The sequence below is a fragment of the Mesoplodon mirus genome (genome assembly GCF_964341445.2).
Source record: "Mesoplodon mirus genome assembly, chromosome: 4".
Classification (NCBI taxonomy): Eukaryota; Metazoa; Chordata; class Mammalia; order Artiodactyla; family Ziphiidae; genus Mesoplodon; species Mesoplodon mirus.
The window spans coordinates 148,188,119-148,209,022 of record NC_138979.1 but is presented as its reverse complement, the minus strand read 5'-3'; the positions used below and the strand labels follow the sequence as shown (position 1 = coordinate 148,209,022).

At 39.4% G+C, this 20,904-nt stretch overlaps 1 protein-coding gene across 1 annotated transcript in view; it reads right to left on the bottom strand.

Annotated features, from left to right (window-relative positions):
• Positions 1–20,904, bottom strand: part of SLC38A6 (solute carrier family 38 member 6) — a 74,297-nt gene that overhangs the window by 52,996 nt on the left and 397 nt on the right. The window contains 2 exon segments of the mRNA XM_082617437.1: positions 17,995–18,068; positions 19,861–19,991. Of these exon segments, the coding sequence (XP_082473563.1) occupies positions 17,995–18,068; positions 19,861–19,991 (205 nt within the window).

Below are 20,904 nucleotides of genomic sequence, written 5' to 3'. Positions count from 1 at the left end.
CCAAAAGAATTCAAAATGAAAACTAAATGTTGCTAACCCTGTGAAATGGAACTAGATGTGGGGAAGAATGAGCGGGGAAGTGCTTCAAGTCCTCCTGCGCAAGTGCACACACACGTACGCATGTACATACACGTGTGTGTGACTGTTATTACCTTGATAAAATTAAAAGAGGAGGTTAATTTAAAAATATGTTTAACCCTGCAGAGACTCACACCCATCCTTCCCTGCAGCCCAATAACAAAAAGTTCAGTTCTGCTACAGGAAACATTCTGCCATCAAGGCAAACGATAGGAAGGGATAATCACTACAAGAGCAGGGTATGCACACAATCTAGCCTAGGGTTTCTCATCCTGCCACTACTGACATTTTTGGCCTGGATAACTGTTTGCAGTGGGGGGCTGTCCTGTGCACTGTAGGATGTTTAGAAGCATCCTTGGCCTCTACTCACTAGATGCTAGTAGAACCTCACCCTGCCCTACAATTCTCAGCCGTGACAACCAGAAATGTCTTTAGACACTGCCAAATGCCCCTGGGGGAGAAGAATCAAGGCAAGATGAGAACTACTTACTAGCAGAAAGGATGAGACAAGAACACCATTCAATGAAGATGGAGTCACATAAACAGCCCACCTAATTGTGAGAATATTGAGCTATGCTCACTAATCACAAGAAAAAGATACAAAATTATAAATAGTTGGGAAATCTGACTATCACTCCAAACAATAAACAAATTGATATGGGAAATAGGAATAGGAAATAGGAATCTACTGTCTTTCAATCAGGTTTAATCTCATTCGCTCTCACAGTGACAGCATCTCACAGTGCTGAAGGGGATTCCTTGTGACCTTAGCAATCCATATCCTTCACACAGCGCCCAGACCAAAGCTGGGGAAAAATAAAAGGCCCTCAACTTTATTGAGAAATGGTGTATTGGTGTCCAACATATCATGTAAATGTTGTACACTCTATTTTATAGACCATACAAGAAACTTTCAAAGGTACTTTTTTGACTATATATAATTTTTGCCTTGTGTGTTAATTTTGGAACTTTTAAAATAGTCCCTCTGTAGCTCTAAGCCATTCATCACCCACGTATCCAGCTTTTATTAAGTATCCTCTGTATGTCAAGCACAGTTTGGTAGATGCTGAGAAAATAATGGTTAATGCTTTCAATATACACTAAATTTTCCAGGAATACAATTACCATGTAAATGGATGTTTGGTTTTGTTTGGAAATTTGCCAAAAACTGTTCACCATTTAGGAAAATCACATCACCAACAGCATTTATTTTGCTTTTGTTTCTCCTTTACTTTGCTACATGGCATTATATTATGTATAAATACTGTATTAATTTCCTATGGCTGCTGTAACAAAGTATGACAAATTTGGTGACTTAAAACAACAGAAATTCAGGGACCTCCCTGGTGGCACAGTAGTTAAGAATCTGCCTGCTAATGCAGGGGACACGGGTTCGAGCCCTGGTCCAGGGAGATCCCACATGCTGTGAAGCAACTAAGCCCGTGCACCACAAATACAGAGCCTGTGCTCTAGGGCCCGCGAGCCACAACTACTGACCCCTCGTGCTACAACTACTGAAGACCACATGCCTAGAGTCCATGCTCTGCAACAAGAGAAGCCACCGCAATGAGAAGCCCGCACACCGCAACGAAGAGTAGCCCCCACTTGCTGCAACTAGAGAAACCCCTTGCACAGCAACGAAGACCCGACACAGCCAAAAATAAATAAATAAATAAATTTATTTTAAAAACAAACAAACAGAAATTTATTTTCTTACAGTTCTGGAGGTCAGAAGGCCAAAATCAGTCTCACTGGGTCAGTATGAAGGTACTAGCAAGGCCAAAATCCCTCTAGAGGCGCTAGAGAAAATCTGTTCCTTGCCTCTTCCAGCTTCCAGTGACAGCTGGCATGACTTGATTTGTGGCCAAATCACTCCTACCTCTGCCTCTGTGGTCATATTACCTTCTCCTCTTCTGTCTGTGCTCTCCCTCTGTGATACATGTGACTCCAAAGAGTCCACCAGAATAATCTCCCTTGTGAAGTCCTTTTTTGCCATAAATGATAACATTCACAGGGATTAGAATTTGCATATGTTTTACGGGGCCGTTATTTAGCCCACCACAGGTAGGTTATAATAGCTATAGGAATTTCATTTTAGATAGTAAAATAAGCATTTAGAATTTTCTTTTTTTAATAAGAGGAGGGTGCTGTGATGGATAGTATTTCAAATCACTGCTCTGAAGGGTTTCAGTAAAAAAAAAAATTGCGGAGAACAAGGGGCCATTTTACTCCTTATTTATTTCCTCATCATTGCTAACAATTAAAATCTTCATAAGAGAATTGTCACCTTACTTTAGGAAGAGGAAGATAGGGGACTATGTTCTCTCTCTCAGTGAGCTCTAGGAAGGACCAGAATTCTCTTTGGAAGCAACAATTGGTGAATCCCAGTATCCACCTTGACCCTTTTTAAACCACTTCAGTGGCTTCTCACTGCCTCAGCAAAAACTCCAAGTTCCTTAGGATGTGACACTTGTCTATCTTCTCAGTTTCACTTTCTTCTTTGTACCTTATGCATAAATAATAGTAAACTATTTTTGGTACCTGAGTAAAATGTTCAGGATGTACCTTTGTATATGCTGGAATATTCTCTCTTGCCTTGTCTGCTAGTCAAATTGCTTTTTAGCTCATTCCTCCAGGAATATTTACTGAACCTCACACTCCCCACCTGCACCGAGACAAGGCAAAACATTCCCTCCTCTAAGCTATCACTATACCTTGCACATATTTAAATTACCACACTACATTATGAATTATTTGCTTATGTGTTTGTCTCCCCTTCTACATTATGAGCTTTTTTAAGGGAAGGAAGTGAGTCTTATTTACCTCTGTAATCCTAATAGATAATGAGTATAGAATGAATGAATGAACCTCTATCTTGGGCTTCAGTTCTAGAACCTGTCCATCTAGTTTTACTTCAAAGTCCACATATCCAAAACTGAACTCATTTTTATTTTGAACTAACATCTGCTGCGTTGTTATGTCCATTAATGACACTATCATTAATCCAGTGGCCTACGCCAGAAATCTGGGAGATATCCTCAGACATCCCCTTCTCCACATTCAGTCTAACTTCCCCACGTTCCTTAACCTGTTCTTTTCTTTTACTCTCCTGTTAATACCTTGTTTCAATCTCCCACTATTGGATTCTTAGACTTTTGTAACAGCCAGGCTTGACTACTAACCTACCCAGGTACTGTTAGTGCAAATTAGAGCTAGACAGACAAATGAGAAAGGCACTCCCTTCAAGAAGAAGAGAAAGAAAAGAGTTTCCATTCTGAACACAAGCATGAACACATCCTGAAGACAAGCATGGCCTGGAGAGCTGACTGCCTTTGTGAAAAGAACTACTCTAATCTGGAGGTGGCTCTTAGATCTGCTACTTGGTTGTTGTCGTGGGAATTCCCTCTACTTCTCCACTGTGCTAGATTCCCTACTTTTTTGGTACTCTTTAACTTCGGTAAATGGCATCCTGAATTGCTTATTAAGTAAGAGTGCACGGGAGATAATTTTTTGAGTCCTTACATGTATGAAAATGTCATTATTCTTCCCACATACTTAAATGATAATTTGGCTGGGTATAAAATTCTATACTGAAATCATTTCCCCCCAAAATTCTGAAGGTATTGCTTTATAGTCTTATTTGTAGTACTTCCTGGGAAGTCTTTTGCCATTATAGTTTTTGATTCTTTGTATAAGAATTTTGGTTTGTTTGTTTCTCCTCTCTGAAGCTTTTAGTATAGCTTCTTTATAACTGTATTTCTGATTTTTCACAATTATGCACTTTTTTAAAAATTAATTTTTATTGGAGTATAGTTGCTTTACAATGCTGTGTTAGTTTCTACTGTACAGCAAAATGAATCAGCTATACATATACATATATCCCCTCTTTTTTGGATTTCCTTCCCATTTAGGTCACCACAGTGCATTAAGTAGAGTTCCCTGTGCTATACAGTATGTTCTCATTAGTTGTCTACTTTATACATAGTATCAATAGTGTATCTGTGTCAATCCCAATTTTCCAATTCCTCCACCCTCCTTGGTATCCATACATTTGTTATCTATGTCTGTGCCTCTATTTCTGCTTTGCAAATGAGACCATCTATACCATTTTTCAAGGATACATTTGATATGACTTCTTTTACAATCATATTGCTTACCAGGAAAAATTCTTTCAATCTGGAAACTAATTTCTTTCAGTTACAAAAACTTTGCTTGTATTATTTTGTTGATAATTTTCTACCATCTAATTTTTTCTGTTTCCTTTTTGTGGAATTCCTATTATTTGCATGTTGAACCTCCTGGACTGATCCTCTCATTTTCTTATATTTTCTCTCCCATTTTCAAGTTCCTTGTCTTTTCCTCCCCAGGAAATGTCCTTAACTCTTTCAGCCCAACTACTAAATTAATTTTAAATTTGCTTTTTTACATCTAGGACTCTTATATTCTCTGACTATTCCCTTGTAATAATTTCTTGTTCTTGGTTCAACAATGCCGTATCTTCTTTTAGTTCTCTGAAGCTATTAAATACAATATTTTTTTATGTTTTCATCTGGTCTCTGCATTATCTCTGTTTCCTCTTTTCCTCTAAGTTTGTTTCTTTCCTTTTTTTTTTTTTTTAACAGACTTCATTTTTAGAGCAGTTTTAGGTTCACAGCGAAATTGAGCAGAAAGTACAGACAGTTTCCACATTCCCTCTAACCCCACACATGCATAGCCTTGCCCCCATCAACATCCCCCACCAGGGTGGTACGTCTGTCACATCAATGAATCTACGCTGATGCAACGTTATCACCATAAGTCCATGTTTAGAGTTCACCCTTGGTGTTGTACACTCTATGGGTTTTGACCAGTATAGTATCATACAGAATAGTGTCACTGCCCTAAAAATCGTCTGTGCTCCACCTCTTCATTCCTTCTTCCTCCCTAAGCCCTGGCAACTACTGATTTCTCACTGTCTCCATAGTTTTGTCTTTCCCAGAATGTCACATAGTTGGAATCATACAGAATGTAGCGTTTTTAGATTGGCTTCTTTCACTTAGCAATATGCATTTATAAGGTTCCTACATGTCTTTTCATGGCTTGATAGCTCATTTCTCTTTAGTGCTGAACTACATTCTATTATCTGGATGGACCACAGTTTATCCATTCATCTACTGAAGGGCACCTTAGTTGTTTCTAAGTTCTGGCAATTACAAATAAAGCTGCTATAAATATCCATGTGCAGGTTTTTATGTCGACATAAATTTTCAATTCATTTAGGTAAACACCAAGTAGTACAAATGTTGGATCAAGAGGTAGACTCTATACCTTTTCACCATGGTCTTCACAATTGTTTTGTTAACATGTTACTTTCAAAAGTATAGAACAGATACTTTCTCACATTTGGAAATTGCGTTTGGAGTAAGAGAAAAAGAGTCCAAAATAAACCTAAGATCTTTGGCCTGAGCAACTAGAAGGAAGATTTATTATTTAATTAGATGAGAAAACACTGGAAGATGTAGGTTGGCAGTGCAAAAATGGAGAGTTTGGTAAATTTGAGATTAATATATTAGATATCCAAGTGGAAGTATCATGGAGGAAGTTGGACATGAGACTGAAATTCAGGGAAAGAGATGCAGGCTAGGGGTATAAATTTTAGGGCCATAATGAGCCCAAAAGTGTAAAAGAAAAGAGATCAGAGGAACACTGCTGGGGTATTCCAATGTTTAGAAGATGGGGAGATGAAAAGGATTCAGCAGAAGAAAAGAGAAGGAGTATTCTGTGAAACAGGAAGAAAAGCAGGAGAGTATCAATACTGTTTTACAGAGGAAGGTGTGATCAACTGTGTCAAATGCTGCTGACTAGTCAACTAAGATGAAGACAGAACTGACCACTGGATCTAGCAATGTGTTACTTGCTGGTACAATAATTTCTGTGGAATAATGGGGAAAGCCTGAATGAAGAGTGTTTAAGAGAGAATAGGAGGAAGGGGAAATTTCCGGTATAGACAACTATTTTGAGGAGTTTCACCATGAAGGCATAGGGCATACTGAACGAATGTGGAGTCATTTTTAAAATGGAAGAAATTATAGAATATTTGTAAACTGATAAGAAGAAAACAGAAAGGAACAAAAATGATGAAAAAGAAGAGAGGGAAGAAAGTGGCTGGAGTAAGTAGGTGAGAGCAGATGGGGTCATAGCATAAGTGGAGGGATTGGCCTCAGATAGGAACACAAAGAGTTCATCCAAAGTAACAGAATATATAGCACAGATGAAGATGGGTAGGTAGAAGTGGTAGCAAGAGCTTATAAAGTTCTTTTATGATTGTTTCTATTTTCTCAGTGAAATAGAAAGTGAGAATATCAGCTAAGAATGAAATCAAGGAGAATGTGTTGAAGGTTTGAGAGAAAGAAGAAAAAGTCATCTCCTAGATAGCAGAGTAAGCAAGTGAATGAACTAAAGAAGTTAATAAAGGTTAGGTGATAGCATCACAGATCCACTAGACATTGAATTATAGCGATATTAATCTGCATGGTTGTGTCTTCTTCAGGAATATTCAACTGTACAGGTGCCTGTGTGAAGTAGGCAGAGTTACATTTAATCATGGTTGGAGTTTTGCCAGGGGAGTAGCATGATGAAAGGGAGGAGCAAGGGAGTGATTCTAATAATATACCAGGAAACTTCAACTGGATAAAGAGGGGAAATATGGACAAGAGAGTGAAGGAGAGTGCGAAGGTGGTAGATCAATGAACTCAAGTCCTTGGCAGAGGTGAAGAATTGCCATAGTTGGAGTACTTGAGGGGATTAGTTTAAAAAAATTAAAAATATGGTGGTTTTTGGAGGGTGAGATTCTTGAAAATGAGATTTTGGAGGGGATGCCATTTTGGTAATGACAAGATCAATGGTATGACCATGGAAATAAGTAGCTGAGGCAGGCCAGGAGTATGATCATTAGAAGAGAAGAGGTTAAGGAAATGAAAGTATTAGAAGAATTATCTACATGGATATTGAAATCATCCGTAATTATGACAGGGGTAAAACTGAAGAAACTGAAAGGAAAGCAGAAGCTAATATATTCATAAAATGACAGAAAGTGGCTGAGGAGTCTATAGATGTTAACCATAAAGGGGGAAGTAGGTAGCATAGAGTTATGAGATTCAAAGCTGGGGGTTTAGGGAGAGGGAGGTAGTTGAAAAGTGGAAATGAGGCGTGACTAGGACACATATCCCATCTTTAGGCAAGTATGAGGGACATGGAAGAGAAAAGAGTGGCCATTTGAGAGGACTACAGGGAAAGCAGTGTCCTCAGAGAAGTCTTAGGTTCTCTTAGAGTAAGAAAGTTAAGGAAATGTTCAGAAAAGAGTTGAGGACACAGGGTTTTACTGATGACTGACTATGCATTCTAGAGGGCACACTGGAAGGGTTTCAGGAGTTGGGGAGAAGGGGGAGACGAAGTCAGAAAATAGATGACAAACAACAAGGTCCTACTGCATAGCATAGGGAACTAGATTCAATACCCTGTGATAAACCATAATGGAAAAGAATATATAGATGTATAACTGAATCACTTAGTTGTACAGAAGTTAACACAACATTGTAAATCAACTATACTTCAATAAAGTTTAAAAGAAAAGAAAATGGATGACAGAACCATATGGAGTGAGTCTGGGAAATGAAGGATAACATAGGATTCTTGAAGTGACTGACATACATTGAGATAAGTGGTATAATGTCATTAATCCAAATGATCTCAAGGCAAATAATGACGACAATGCAGTGAGTGGTGGGGATCAAGGACTAGAAAGTAGGGACCTGACCAGATGCAGGCTGAGTTCTAAGACTCTGATTCCCTTCTGCTGACACTGATGTGGAGGCCAGAGGAGGGGAGATCCTCATTTATTCCCAGAGCACAAAAATTTCCCCAAAGAATCACAACAAGTCAACTGTTTCTGAGACAGCAATATGTACACGACTTTGCAATCCTTATGGGCTCTGGCCCAATGAGAACCCATAATAATAAAAGCTAGCATTTACCAAGGACCCGACATTTTATATACATTATTATATTTCATTCTCACAACAATCCCAAGAGAAAAATATTACCACTACCATTTTAGAGTTGGCAAATTAAGGCTAGAGAGATTAAGGTACCTTACATGCCGCCTCAGCTCCCAAGAAAAGTCCAGATAGATCCCAAATCCTACATAAAATCGAAAACAGCAGAATTTTGTGTGAAGAAATCCTTTACTTTCATAAAGATTAAAAATTCTCGGGGCTTCCCTGGTGGCGCAGTGGTTGAGAATCTGCCTGCTAATGCAGGGGACATGGGTTCGAGCCCTGGTCTGGGAGATTCCCACATGCCACGGAGCGACTGGGCCCGTGAGCCACAACTACTGAGCCTGCGCGTCTGGAGCTTGTGCTCTGCAACGGGAGAGGCCGCGATAGTGAGAGGCCTGCGCACCGCGATGAAGAGTGACACCCACTTGCCGCAACTAGAGAAAGCCCTCGCACAGAAACGAAGACCCACCACAGCAAAGATAAAGAAATTAATTAATAAACTCCTACCCCCAACATCTAAAAAAAAAAAAAAAAAATTCTCTTGCACTCCAGGCAAATAAATGAAGAAGTTAATCTGTAAAGACTTATGACAGCCCTTTCTCCAACCAATGAATTCAATCTGAGCATAATACTCCTTTATGACAGTCCAATAAACTGGGGAGAAAATTTAGCTACACATTATTCTCTAGAATGAATATATATATATTTTTTTTTTAATATAAAAAATTTGTTAAAGCCTACCTCCACAGAGAATTTTACAATCACTGAAGGAAATTCAATCAACAGAAGGCAGGTGCATCAGTGTATATGAAGAACCATGAGGAAGTTATCTCATGGACCAAATAAGCTACAAAAATCAAAGAAAAAGAAAAAAGAAAGAGAAACAGAGCTTTTCACTTATATGCCCAAAGTTACAGAAAGAACAACAGAGAGTGTCAGAATTTCAAAGTTAAATACAGATAAACTGAAGGAAAGCAAAAAAATTAGAATTATTTGGAAATCTTCATAAATTGAATATTACTTCCAAATAATTTAAATTAATAAAGCAAAACACTTTAGTTAATGAAGACATAATTGCCATGTAGTTGACTAATGTATTAATCTTTTAGTAGAATCCATGATAAAATAACATATGAAGATGTTAAATGATCACAATTAAGTAAAAATAATTTTTTTACACAAAGAAGCAAAATTCCAAAACATGTCATTAAAATTCCAGTCAAGTTTCAGCAGGATTTACAAATATACTCATTTAATGATCTTATTCCTGAATTTGGGATGTTGTTATGAACAATTTGTTACTTTGAGATGAATATCATTGCATTGTTTCCTAGTATTTTTATCTGTCCACACGTTCACCCAAGCCCCTTGAAAGCAGAGGCATATATTTGTGGGTTGGATGGCCAAAAGCACTGGCACAAGTTACAGCTATGAACTATGGATGCTAAATCAGTTTTGCATAAGAATCCCCCAGAGGACTTTTAAAAATATATTCCTGCATCCCACCTCAGATTCTTGGAATTAGAATCCCTGAGGCTTAGAAACCTCTGTTTACAGAACGATCTGCAGGTGTGTCTGATGCATAGCCAGATTAAACAGATCAGAGCTGTGGATTTAGAACTATGTTCTGAAGACAAAATACTCAAGAAATACCTGTGAGCTTCCCTCACCTGTTTCAGCCAGAATAATCCTATTTCTATCTATTTTATGTATCTATTTTGTTTCTTAAAGTCTGCAAACAAAGATCATATACGACAAAGTGAACCCACCCACATAAGAATTAAACTCATGATTCTGGAGTCAAAACTGACCTAATCCAAAAATAGACAAGACTAGGGACTTCCCTGGAGGTCCAGTAGCTAAGACTCCACACTCCCAGTGCAGGGGACCTGGGTTCGATCCCTGCTCAGGGAACTAGATCCCACATGTCACAGCTAAAAACCCTGCATGCCACAACTAAAAGTTCCCACATGCTGCAACTAAAAGATCCCTCATGCCACAACAAAGATTGAAGATCCCGTGTGCCGCAACTAAGACCTGGCAAATAAATAAATATTGGGGGGAAAAAGATTAGATTAGACAGATACAAAAACCAGGACTGGATGAGTGGGGGAAGATGGCGGAAGAGTAAGATGCGGAGATCACCTTCCTTCCCACAGATACACCAGAAATACATCTACACGTGGAACAACTCCTACAGAACACCCACTGAACTCTGGCAGAAGACCTCAGACCTCCCAAAAGGCAAGAAACTCCCCACGTACCTGGGTAGGGCAAAAGAAAAAAGAAAAAACAGAGACAAAAGAATAGGGACGGGACCTGCACCAGTGGGAGGGAGCTGTGAAGGAGGAAAGGTTTCCACACACTAGGAAGCGCCTTTGCGGGCGGAGACGGCGGGTGGCGGAGTGGGGAGGAGCTTCGGGGCCGTGGAGGAGAGCGCAGCCACAGGGGTGCGGAGGGCAAAGCGGAGAGATTCCCGCACAGAGGATTGGTGCCGACAGGCACTCACCAGCCAGAGAGGCTTGTCTGCTCACACGCCGGGGCGGGCGGGGGCTGGGAGCTGAGGCTTGGGCTTCGGAGGTCGGATCCCAGGGAGAGGACTGGGGTTGGCGGCGTGAACACAGCCTGAAGGGGTTAGTGTGCCACAGCTAGCCGGGAGGCAGTCCCGGAAAAAGTCTGGACCTGCCAAAGAGGCAAGAGAGTTTTTCTTCCCTGTTTCCTGGTGCGCGAGGAGAGGGGATTAAGATCCTTGCTTAAAGGAGTTCCAGAGACGGACGCGAGCCGCGGCTATCAGCGCGGACCCCAGAGACGGGCATGAGATGCTAAGGCTGCTGCTGCCGCCACCAAGAAGCCTGTGTGCCAAGCACAGGTCACTATCCACACCTCCCCTCCCACCTCCCCTCCCGGGAGCCTGTGCAGCCTGCCACTGACAGGGTCCCGTGATCCAGGGACAACTTCCCTGGGAGAACACACAGCGTGCCTCAGGCTGCTGCAATGTTGTCACGCCAGCCTCTGCTGCCGCAGGCTCACCCCGTACTCCGTGCCCCTCCCTCCCCCCCCCACCTGAGTGAGCCAGAGCCCCCGAATCAGCTGCTCCTTTAACCCCGTCCTGTCTGAGCGAAAAACAGATGCCCTCAGGTGACCTACACGCAGAGGCGGGGTCAAATCCAAAGCTGAAACCCGGGAGCTGTGCGAACAAAGAAGAGAAGGGGAAATTTCTCCCAGCAGCCTCAGGAGCAGCGGATTAAATCTCCACAATCAACTTGATGTACCCTGCATCTGTGGAATACCTGGATAGACAACGAATCATCCCAAATTGAGGAGGTGGACTTTGAGAGCAAGATATATTATTTTTTCCCCTTTTCCTCTTTTTGTGAGTGTGTATGTGTATGCTTCTGTGTGAGATTTTGTCTGTATAGCTTTGCTTTCAACATTTGTCCTAGGGTTCTGTCCGTCCGGGGTTGGGTTTTTTTTTTTATTTACTTAAAAATTTTTTTTCCTTAATAATTATTCTTAATTTTAGTAACTTTATTTTATTTTATTCTTTCTTTCTTTCTTTTTCTCTCTCTCTCCCTCCCTCCCTCCCTCCCCCCCCCCTTTTTCTTTCTTTCTTTCTACTTTTTCTCCCTTTTATTCTGAGCCGTGTGGATAAAAGGCTCTTGGTGCTGCAGCCAGGAGTCAGTGCTGTGCCTCTGAGGTGGGAGAGCCAACTTCAGGACACTGGTCCACAAGAGACCTCCCAGCTCCACATAATATCAAACGGTGAAAATCTCCCAGAGATCTCCATCTCAACACCAACACCCAGATTCACTCACTGACCAGCAAGCTACAGTGCTGGACACCCTATGCTAAAGAATTAGCAAGACAGGAACACAACCCCACCCATTAGCAGAGAGGCTGCCTAAAATCATAATAAGGCCACAGACACCCCAAAACAAACCACCAGACATGGACCTGCCCACCAGAAAGACAAGATCCAGCCTCATCCACCAGAACACAGGCACTAGTGCCCTCCACCAGGAAGCCTACACAACACACTGAACCAACTTTAGCCACTGGGGACAGACACCAAAAACAACGGGAACTATGAACCTGCAGCCTGCGAAAAGGAGACCCCAAACACAGTAAGATAAGCAAAATGAGAAGACAGAAAAACACACAGCAGATGAAGGAGCAAGATAAAAACCCACCAGACCTAACAAATGAAGAGGAAATAGGCAGTCTACCTGAAAAAAAATTCAGAATAATGATATGAAAGATGATGTAAAATCTTGGAAATAGAATAGAGAAAATGCAAGAAACATTTAACAAGGATCTAGAAAAACTAAAGAGGAAACGAGCAATGATGAACAACACAATAAATGAAATTAAAAATACTCCAGAAGGGATCAATAGCAGAATAACTGAGGGAGAAGAATGGATAAGTGACCGGGAATATAAAATAGTGGAAATAACTATGCAGAGCAGAATAAAGAAAAAAGAATGAAAAGAACTGAGGACAGTCTCAGAGACCTCTGGGACAACATTAAATGCACCAACATTCGAATTATAGGGGTCCCAGAAGAAGAGAAGAAGAAAGGGACTAAGAAAATATTTGAAGAGATTATAGTTGAAAACTTCCTAATATGGGAAAGGAAATAGTTAATCAAGTCCAGGAAGCACAGAGAGTCCCATACGGGATAAATCCAAGGAGAAACAGGACAAGACACATATTAATCAAACTATCAAAAATTAAATACAAAGAAAACATATTAAAAGCAGCAAGGGAAAAACAACAAATAACACACAAGGGAATCCCCATAAGGTTAACAGGTGATCTTACAGCAGAAACTCTGCAAGCCAGAAGGGACTGGCAGGACATATTTAAAGTGATGAAAGAGAAAAACCTACAAGCAAGATTACTCTACCCAGCAAGGATCTCATTCAGATTTGATGGAGAAATTAAAACCTTTACAGGCAAGCAAAAGCTGAGAGAGCTCAGCACCACCAAACCAGCTTTATAACAAATGCTAAAGGAACTTCTCTAGGCAAGAAACACAAGAGAAGGAAACGACCTACAATAATGAACCCAAAACAATTAAGAAAATGGGAATAGGAACATACATATCGATAATTAGCTTAAATGTAAATGGATTAAATGCTCCCACCAAAAGACACAGACTGGCTGAATGGATACAAAAACAAGACCCATATATATGCTGTCTACAAGTGACCCACTTCAGACCTAGGGACACATACAGACTGAAAGTGAGGGGATGGAAAAAGATATTCCATGCAAATGGAAATCAAAAGAAAGCTGGAGTAGCAATTCTCATATCAGACAAAATAGACTTTAAAATAAAGACTATTACAAGAGACAAAGAAGGACACTACATAATGATCAAGGGATCGATCCAAGATGAAGATATAACAATTGTAAATATTTATGCACCCAACATAGGAGCACCTCAATACATAAGGCAAATACTAATAGCCATAAAAGGGGAAATCGACAGTAACATATTCACAGTAGGGGACTTTAACACCCCACTTTCACCAATGGACAGATCATCCAAAATGAAAATAAATAAGGAAACACAAGATTTAAATGATACATTAAACAAGATGGACTTAATTGATATTTATAGGATATTCCATCCAAAAACAACAGAATACACATTTTTCTCAAGTGCTCATGGAACATTCTCCAGGGTAGATCATATCTTGGGTCACAAATCAAGCCTTGGTAAATTTAATAAAATTGAAATTGTATCAAGTGTCTTTTCTGACCACGATGCTATGAGACTAGATATCAATTACAGGAAAAGATTTGTTAAAAATACAAACAAATGGAGGCTAAACAATACACTACTTAATAACGAAGTGCTCACTGAAGAAATCAAAGAGGAAATCAAAAAATACCTAGAGAGAAATGACAATGGAGACACGACGACCCAAAACCTATGGGATGCAGCAAAAGCAGTTCTAAGAGGGAAGGTTATAGCAGTGCAATCCTACCTTAAGAAACAGGAAACATCTCGAATAAACAACCTAACCTTGCACCTAAAGCAATCAGAGAAAGAAGAACAAAAAACCCCCAAAGTTAGCAGAAGGAAAGAAATCATAAAGATCAGATCAGAAATAAATGAAAAAGAAATGAAGGAAACGATAGCAAAGATCAATAAAACTAAAAGCTGGTTCTTTGAGAAGATAAACAAAATTGATAAACCATTAGCCAGCCTCCTCAAGAAAAAGAGGGAGAAGACTCAAATCAATAGAATTAGAAATGAAAAAGGAGAAGTAACAACTGACACTGCAGAAATACAAAAGATCATAAGAGATTACTACAAGCAACTCTATGCCAATAAAATGGACAACCTGGAAGAAATGGATAAATTCTTAAAAATGCACAACCTGCCAAGACTGAATCAGGAAGAAATAGAAAATATGAACAGACCAATCACAAGCACTGAAATTGAAACTGTGATTAAAAATCTTCCAACAAACAAAAGCCCAGGACCAGATGGCTTCACAGGCGAATTCTATCAAACATTTAGAGAAGAGCTAACACCTATCCTTCTCAAACTCTTCCAAAATATAGCAGAGGGAGGAACACTCCCAAACTCATTCTACGAGGCCACCATCACCCTGATACCAAAACCAGACAAAGATGTCACAAAGAAAGAAAACTACAGGCCAATATCACTGATGAACATAGATGCAAAAATCCTCAACAAAATACTAGCAAACAGAATCCAACAGCACATTAAAAGGATCATACACCACAATCAAGTGGGGTTTATTCCAGGAATGCAAGGATTCTTCAATATACACAAATCAATCAACGTGATACACCATATTAACAAATTGAAGGAGAAAAACCAAATGATCATCTCAATAGATGCAGAGAAAGCTTTCAACAAAATTCAACACCCATTTATGATAAAAACCCGGCAGAAAGTAGGCATAGAGGGAACTTTCCTCAACATAATAAAAGCCATATATGACAAACCCACAGCCAACATCGTCCTCAATGGTGAAAAACTGAAACCAATTCCACTAAGATCAAGAACAAGACAAGGTTGCCCACTCTCACCACTCTTATTCAACTTAGTTTTGGAAGTTTTAGCCACAGCAATCAGAGAAGAAAAGGAAATAAAAGGAATCCAAATCGGAAAAGAAGAAGTAAAGCTGTCACTGTTTGCAGATGACATGATACTCTGCATAGAGAATCCTAAAGATGCTACCAGAAAACTACTAGAGCTAATCAATGAATTTGGTAAAGTAGCAGGATACAAAATTAATGCACAGAAATCTCTGGCATTCCTATACACTAATAATGAAAAATCTGAAAGTGAAATTAAGAAAACACTTCCATTTACCACTGCAACAAAAAGAATAAAATATCTAGGAATAAATCCACCTAAGGAGACAAAAGACCTGTATGCAGAAAATTATAAGACACTGATGAAAGAAATGAAAGATGATACAAATAGATGGAGAGATATACCATGTTCTTGGATTGGAAGAATCAACATTGTGAAAATGACTCTACTACCCAAAGCAATCTACAGATTCAAAGCAATCCCTATCACACTACCACTGGCATTTTTCACAGAACTAGAACAAAAAATTTCACAATTTGTATGGAAACACAAAAGACCCTGAATAGCCAAAGCAACCTTGAGAATGAAAAACGGAGCTGGAGGAATCAGGCTCCCTGACTTCAGACTATACTACAAAGCTACAGTAATCAACACAGTATGGTACTGGCACAAAAACAGAAACAGAAAATAAAACAGAAATATAGATCCATGGAACAGGATAGAAAGCCCAGAGATAAACTCACACACATACTTTTGATAAAGGAGGCAGGAATGTACAGTGGAGAAAGGACAGCCTCTTCAGTAAGTGGTGCTGGGACAACTGGACAGGTACATGTAAAAGTATGAGATTAGAACACTCCCTAACACAATACACAAAAATAAGCTCAAAATGGATTAAAGACCTAAATGTAAGGCCAGAAACTACCAAACTCTTAGAGGAAAACATAGGCAGAACACTCTATGACATAAATCACAGCAAGATCCTTTTTGACCCACCTCCTAGAGAAATGGAAGTAAAAACAAAAATAAACAAATGGGACCTAATGAAACTTAAACTTAAAAGCTTTTGCACAGCAAAGGAAACCATAAACAAGACCAAAAGACAACCCTCAGAATGGGAGAAAATATTTGCAAATGAAGCAACTGACAAAGGATTAATCTCCAAAATTTACAAGCAGCTCATGCAGCTCAATAACAAAAAAACAAACAACCCAATCCAAAAATGGGCAGAAGACCTAAATAGACATTTTTCCAAAGAAGATATACAGATTGCCAACAAACACATGAAAGAATGCTCAACATCATTAATCATTAGAGAAATGCAAATCAAAAATACAGTGAGATATCATCTCACACTGGTCAGAATGGCCATCATCAAAAAATCTAGAAACAATAAATGCTGGAGAGGGTGTGGAGAAAAGGGAACATTCCTGCACTGTTGGTGGGAATGTGACTTGGTACAGCCACTGTGGAGAACAGTATGGAGGTTCCTTAAAAAACTACAAATAGAAGTACCATATGACCCAGCAATCCCACTACTGGGCATATACCCTGAGAAAACCATAATTCAAAAAGAGTCATGTACCAAAATGTTCATTGAAGCTCTATTTACAATAGCCAGGACATGGAAGCAACCTAAGTGTCCATCATCGGATGAATGGATAAAGAAGATGTGGCACATATATACAATGGAATATTACTCAGCCATAAAAAGAAATGAAATTGAGTTATTTGTAGTGAGGTGGATGGACCTAGTGTCTGTCATACAGAGTGAAGTAAGTCAGAAAGAGAAAAACAAATACCATATGCTAACACATATATATGGAATCTAAGAAAAAAAAGAAATGTCATGAAGAACCTAGGGGTAAGATGGGAATAAAGATACAGAGCTACTAGAGAATGGACTTGAGGATATGGGGAGGGGGAAGGGTAACGTGTGACAAAGTGAGAGAGTGGCATGGACATATATATATATATATACTACCAAACATAAAATAGATAGCTAGTGGGAAGCAGTCACATAGCACAGGGAGATCAGCTTGGTGCTTTGTGACCACCTAGAGGGGTGAGATAGGGAGGGTGAGAGGGAGGGAGACACAAGAGGGAAGAGATATGGGAACATATGTATATGTATAACTGATTCACTTTGTTATAAAGCAGAAACTAACACACCATTGTAAAGCAATTATACTCCAACAAAGATGTTAAAAAAAGACCAGGACCGATGGACATAGAGTATTTGTTAATGCCAAAAGAAAAACCTTATGAAAGCAGTTCCATAATTTATACACTTTTATTTATTTCAACTTAAAAGAACTTATTCAATACATGACTGAACTGCATAATAAAGTTTCAAGTGGAAAAAACTCATACACATATGAGGGGGGCAGAGACGGCAGTAGTAGATCTGAGAAGGTGTTCTCGAGGAGATGATCACCCTACTAGAAAGATGACCAGCATGAACACCTGTCTACAGCTTCCCCATAACACAAGGTCTGGATCCTTTAAACACCTTTCAGATGCTTCCCCTAATCTAACCCAGAAAACTATGTCATGTGTTGTGGAGAAAGGCAGGGAAGAATGCTGGTTTCCTCCTCCCATTCTGTCCTTGGATATTCCCCTGTAGGATTGGGTCTACATATCCTGACCTTTTGAAATTCTCCATTTCAACCATCCTACCTAATATTAATGTATGTCCGCTGGAAACCTGAGATTTGAGACAGCCAATCCAATGTACATAGATATAATCACAATGGGCTACTTCATCAAATGAATCAGCATAACATTTTACTCACCTGTCTGAATACACAAACTAAGCAGGAGATGAACTGAGTAAGAAGCCAGGAGAGCGACTATCAGCAGCAAGAAACTAAAATATAAAACAGCACATGGTCAAATCACCCCCAAATTTCTTTTTTATGGTATCCCATTAAAAAAACAATTATTTTTTCACATTCAAATGCTCACAGGGACTGCCTTTAAGTAGTTGGATTATGGTCATTAAAGAAAGTAAGAAGATACTTTCTATATTTACCAAATTTTATATAAACGAATATGTACTGCTTTTAAAATAAAAATCAGAAAAAAACCAAAGTTTATTTAAAACGACAGAAGAATTTCCTTCTTTAGTGCTCTTGTCTGCTGACTGCTGGTTTAGCCATTCAGTTATCTTGTAATACATCCCTTTTATGACTATTTTTTCCTATTGTTAAGTCTAGAGAGAAGTTTCAGTTGTGAAATCTCATTGTCTTCTGTTTTCTTTCCTCTATCCCTCTCCTTCCAAAGATGTGTACCTCCCTATAATTTTGAATTAACACTGCATTTCCTAGCATCTATTAAACACACACTCACCAAATCAAACCAAACCAAAAAAATACAGTTGACACACTTCTACTGAGACAATTTGAAAAATGTGCAATGTAATAATTGGGGTCTTCTAGCCAAAAGTATGAAAAGAAACAGCATGCATAATCCCTTACTTATTCTCAGGAAGGTACTGGCAGGACAAACTTCTAGAGAGCTGTCCCCAGTGGAGCACTCCCGAAGTTGAAGAAATTCTATCTTTGTAGTCCACTTAATACTTGTTAATAAGTAGCAAATCTGAGAGGTGAAAGTACACTTGTCAATTGATGTCAGAGACCTCACAAAGTAACAGTTTGGCATCACCAAATGGAAACTGTGATATGATTCAGAAAGCACCCATTCAGTGGTATACTTCTGCGTGTAAGACGCTGGAATATAAAATGTGATTTTTCAAAGGGAACTAAGAAATAAGTCCCATGATTATGTCTTGCCTAAGATGTCACACATAGCTTTGAAGTTTTAAAACTATGGAAGTCCGTGAATACATCCCATAATAAAAGCAAGTTGGTTTGCTAATCAAGAATTTCAAAATAAAAGCAAAAATGAACCTAAATGAGACTATGTATTTTATTTTTATTTTTTTTTGAGACTATGTGTTTTAAATTTCCTAGAAAAATAGTTCTGCTTCTACTGACAAAACAAACTTGTTCATTCTATTAAGCATGGTGCTAGATGCTAAGGATAAGGTCTAGTCCTAAAGGATTTCAGGGTTTAGTGGGGAAACTCACTTGCAAACAAATCATTATATTATAACAAAAGAATAAATATACAAAGTACTATGGAAGCACAGAAAAGACAGGAATGTCTTCTATCTTGGGCAAACTGGTATATGAGCTGAGTCTCAAAAGATGAGAAGGAATAAGCACAGAATACATGTCTAGCCTCAGAAAGTGAAACAAGACTACTGAATGGTAGGAAGAGAGAAGGAGATGGAGAGAAATGAAAGAATCATGTGCTTTATTTACACTCACAAAATCGCTATTTATAAGTAATCTGCATGGCTGATAAACTTTGATTTACTTTGGCCAACTCGACACAACAAACAAGCCACTTCTTAAGGTTATAAACAAGTGTGGATCAAGTTTCCATTTTTAAAAATTAGCCACACTTTGGTTGAAAAATACAAATTATGTAGCATCCCTCCAAGCTACAGACTAGCAACAATACAAGAGTAGGAGGAAAATGCTAAAACCCCAGAAATAACTAGAAATTGTATAATACCAGCTTCTGCCACCTACCTCTTCTCAGTGTACTATAAAAATGAAAAAAAAAAAAAGTAAAATAAGAAAAAAACTCACCTAAATCCAAGGATACCAGTATGAGCCATAACATAAGCTAAGCCAAGGATGCCACTTCCCATGATGGCATTCATCAAATTAAACACTGAGAAACCAAATGAAACACCTGGGGATCCCTGTCTGTGAAGTTCCTGTAAGCACACAAATTGAATAAAGTGTTTGAATGGTGAAGTTCAAATTTCCTTCAGAAATGACTGACAGGTTATGGAGGAAGTCTCTTACAAACCACAGGCATCATGTGACATACTAGCTGCTCAACCAGCACTGGTTTCCTTTCCTTCCCTTCTCATCGCTCACTAGCTCCAGGAACCTAGTTTCCTGGGAAAATCATTGCCACCTGCACAGAGACCCGGTAGGCCTCAGGAAGAGCCATGACTAACCAACCTTGTGGCTGCAAAAGATGAAGATAGGGTAAGACGGGGTGGGGACAGAGAGCAGGCAGATGGCCTCAAGCTCACATGATTACTGAATCCCTGAGTCAGCTTGGAGCTGCTGTAGACAACTGTTGCTCCCCAATTAGTAGGACTGCAAAACTAATCTCCATTTATACACTCAATGAATTAAGTCTGCCCAACTGGAAGGATGGTCAGGAATGCCATGCAATGACGATATAATAAATAGAAGCAATTCACATTGCTCTGGCGAGGATACCCCCCAGAAAACACTCTCCCCTAAAATAGCATTCGGGAACAAAGTCCTAGAAACTGTTACTGCCCTGGGACTTGAGTTAAAGAGCCGAAGTGCCCACTGCACAGGCTTTAGGGCCAGGGAAGTGCTACATACTTATTACCAGGACACCTCCGCTCCTTCACGGTTAAGGATCTTTGTATTAAGATGTTTACAGGTCCCCAATGACTAAGCCGAGAAAAGAAAAATCTTGTGACTCTTGCAAAAAGCTCACAAGACTAGTGGAGGAAACGAGAAGCCGACAAAGATACTAACAAACAGCAGTGAGTTACACAACCGCGGGGCTGCTCCTCTGTGGGGTCCCCAGCTTCCACCCGCTGCTGCACCTCTTCCACCTGAGCCTGCACCTTTATTTCA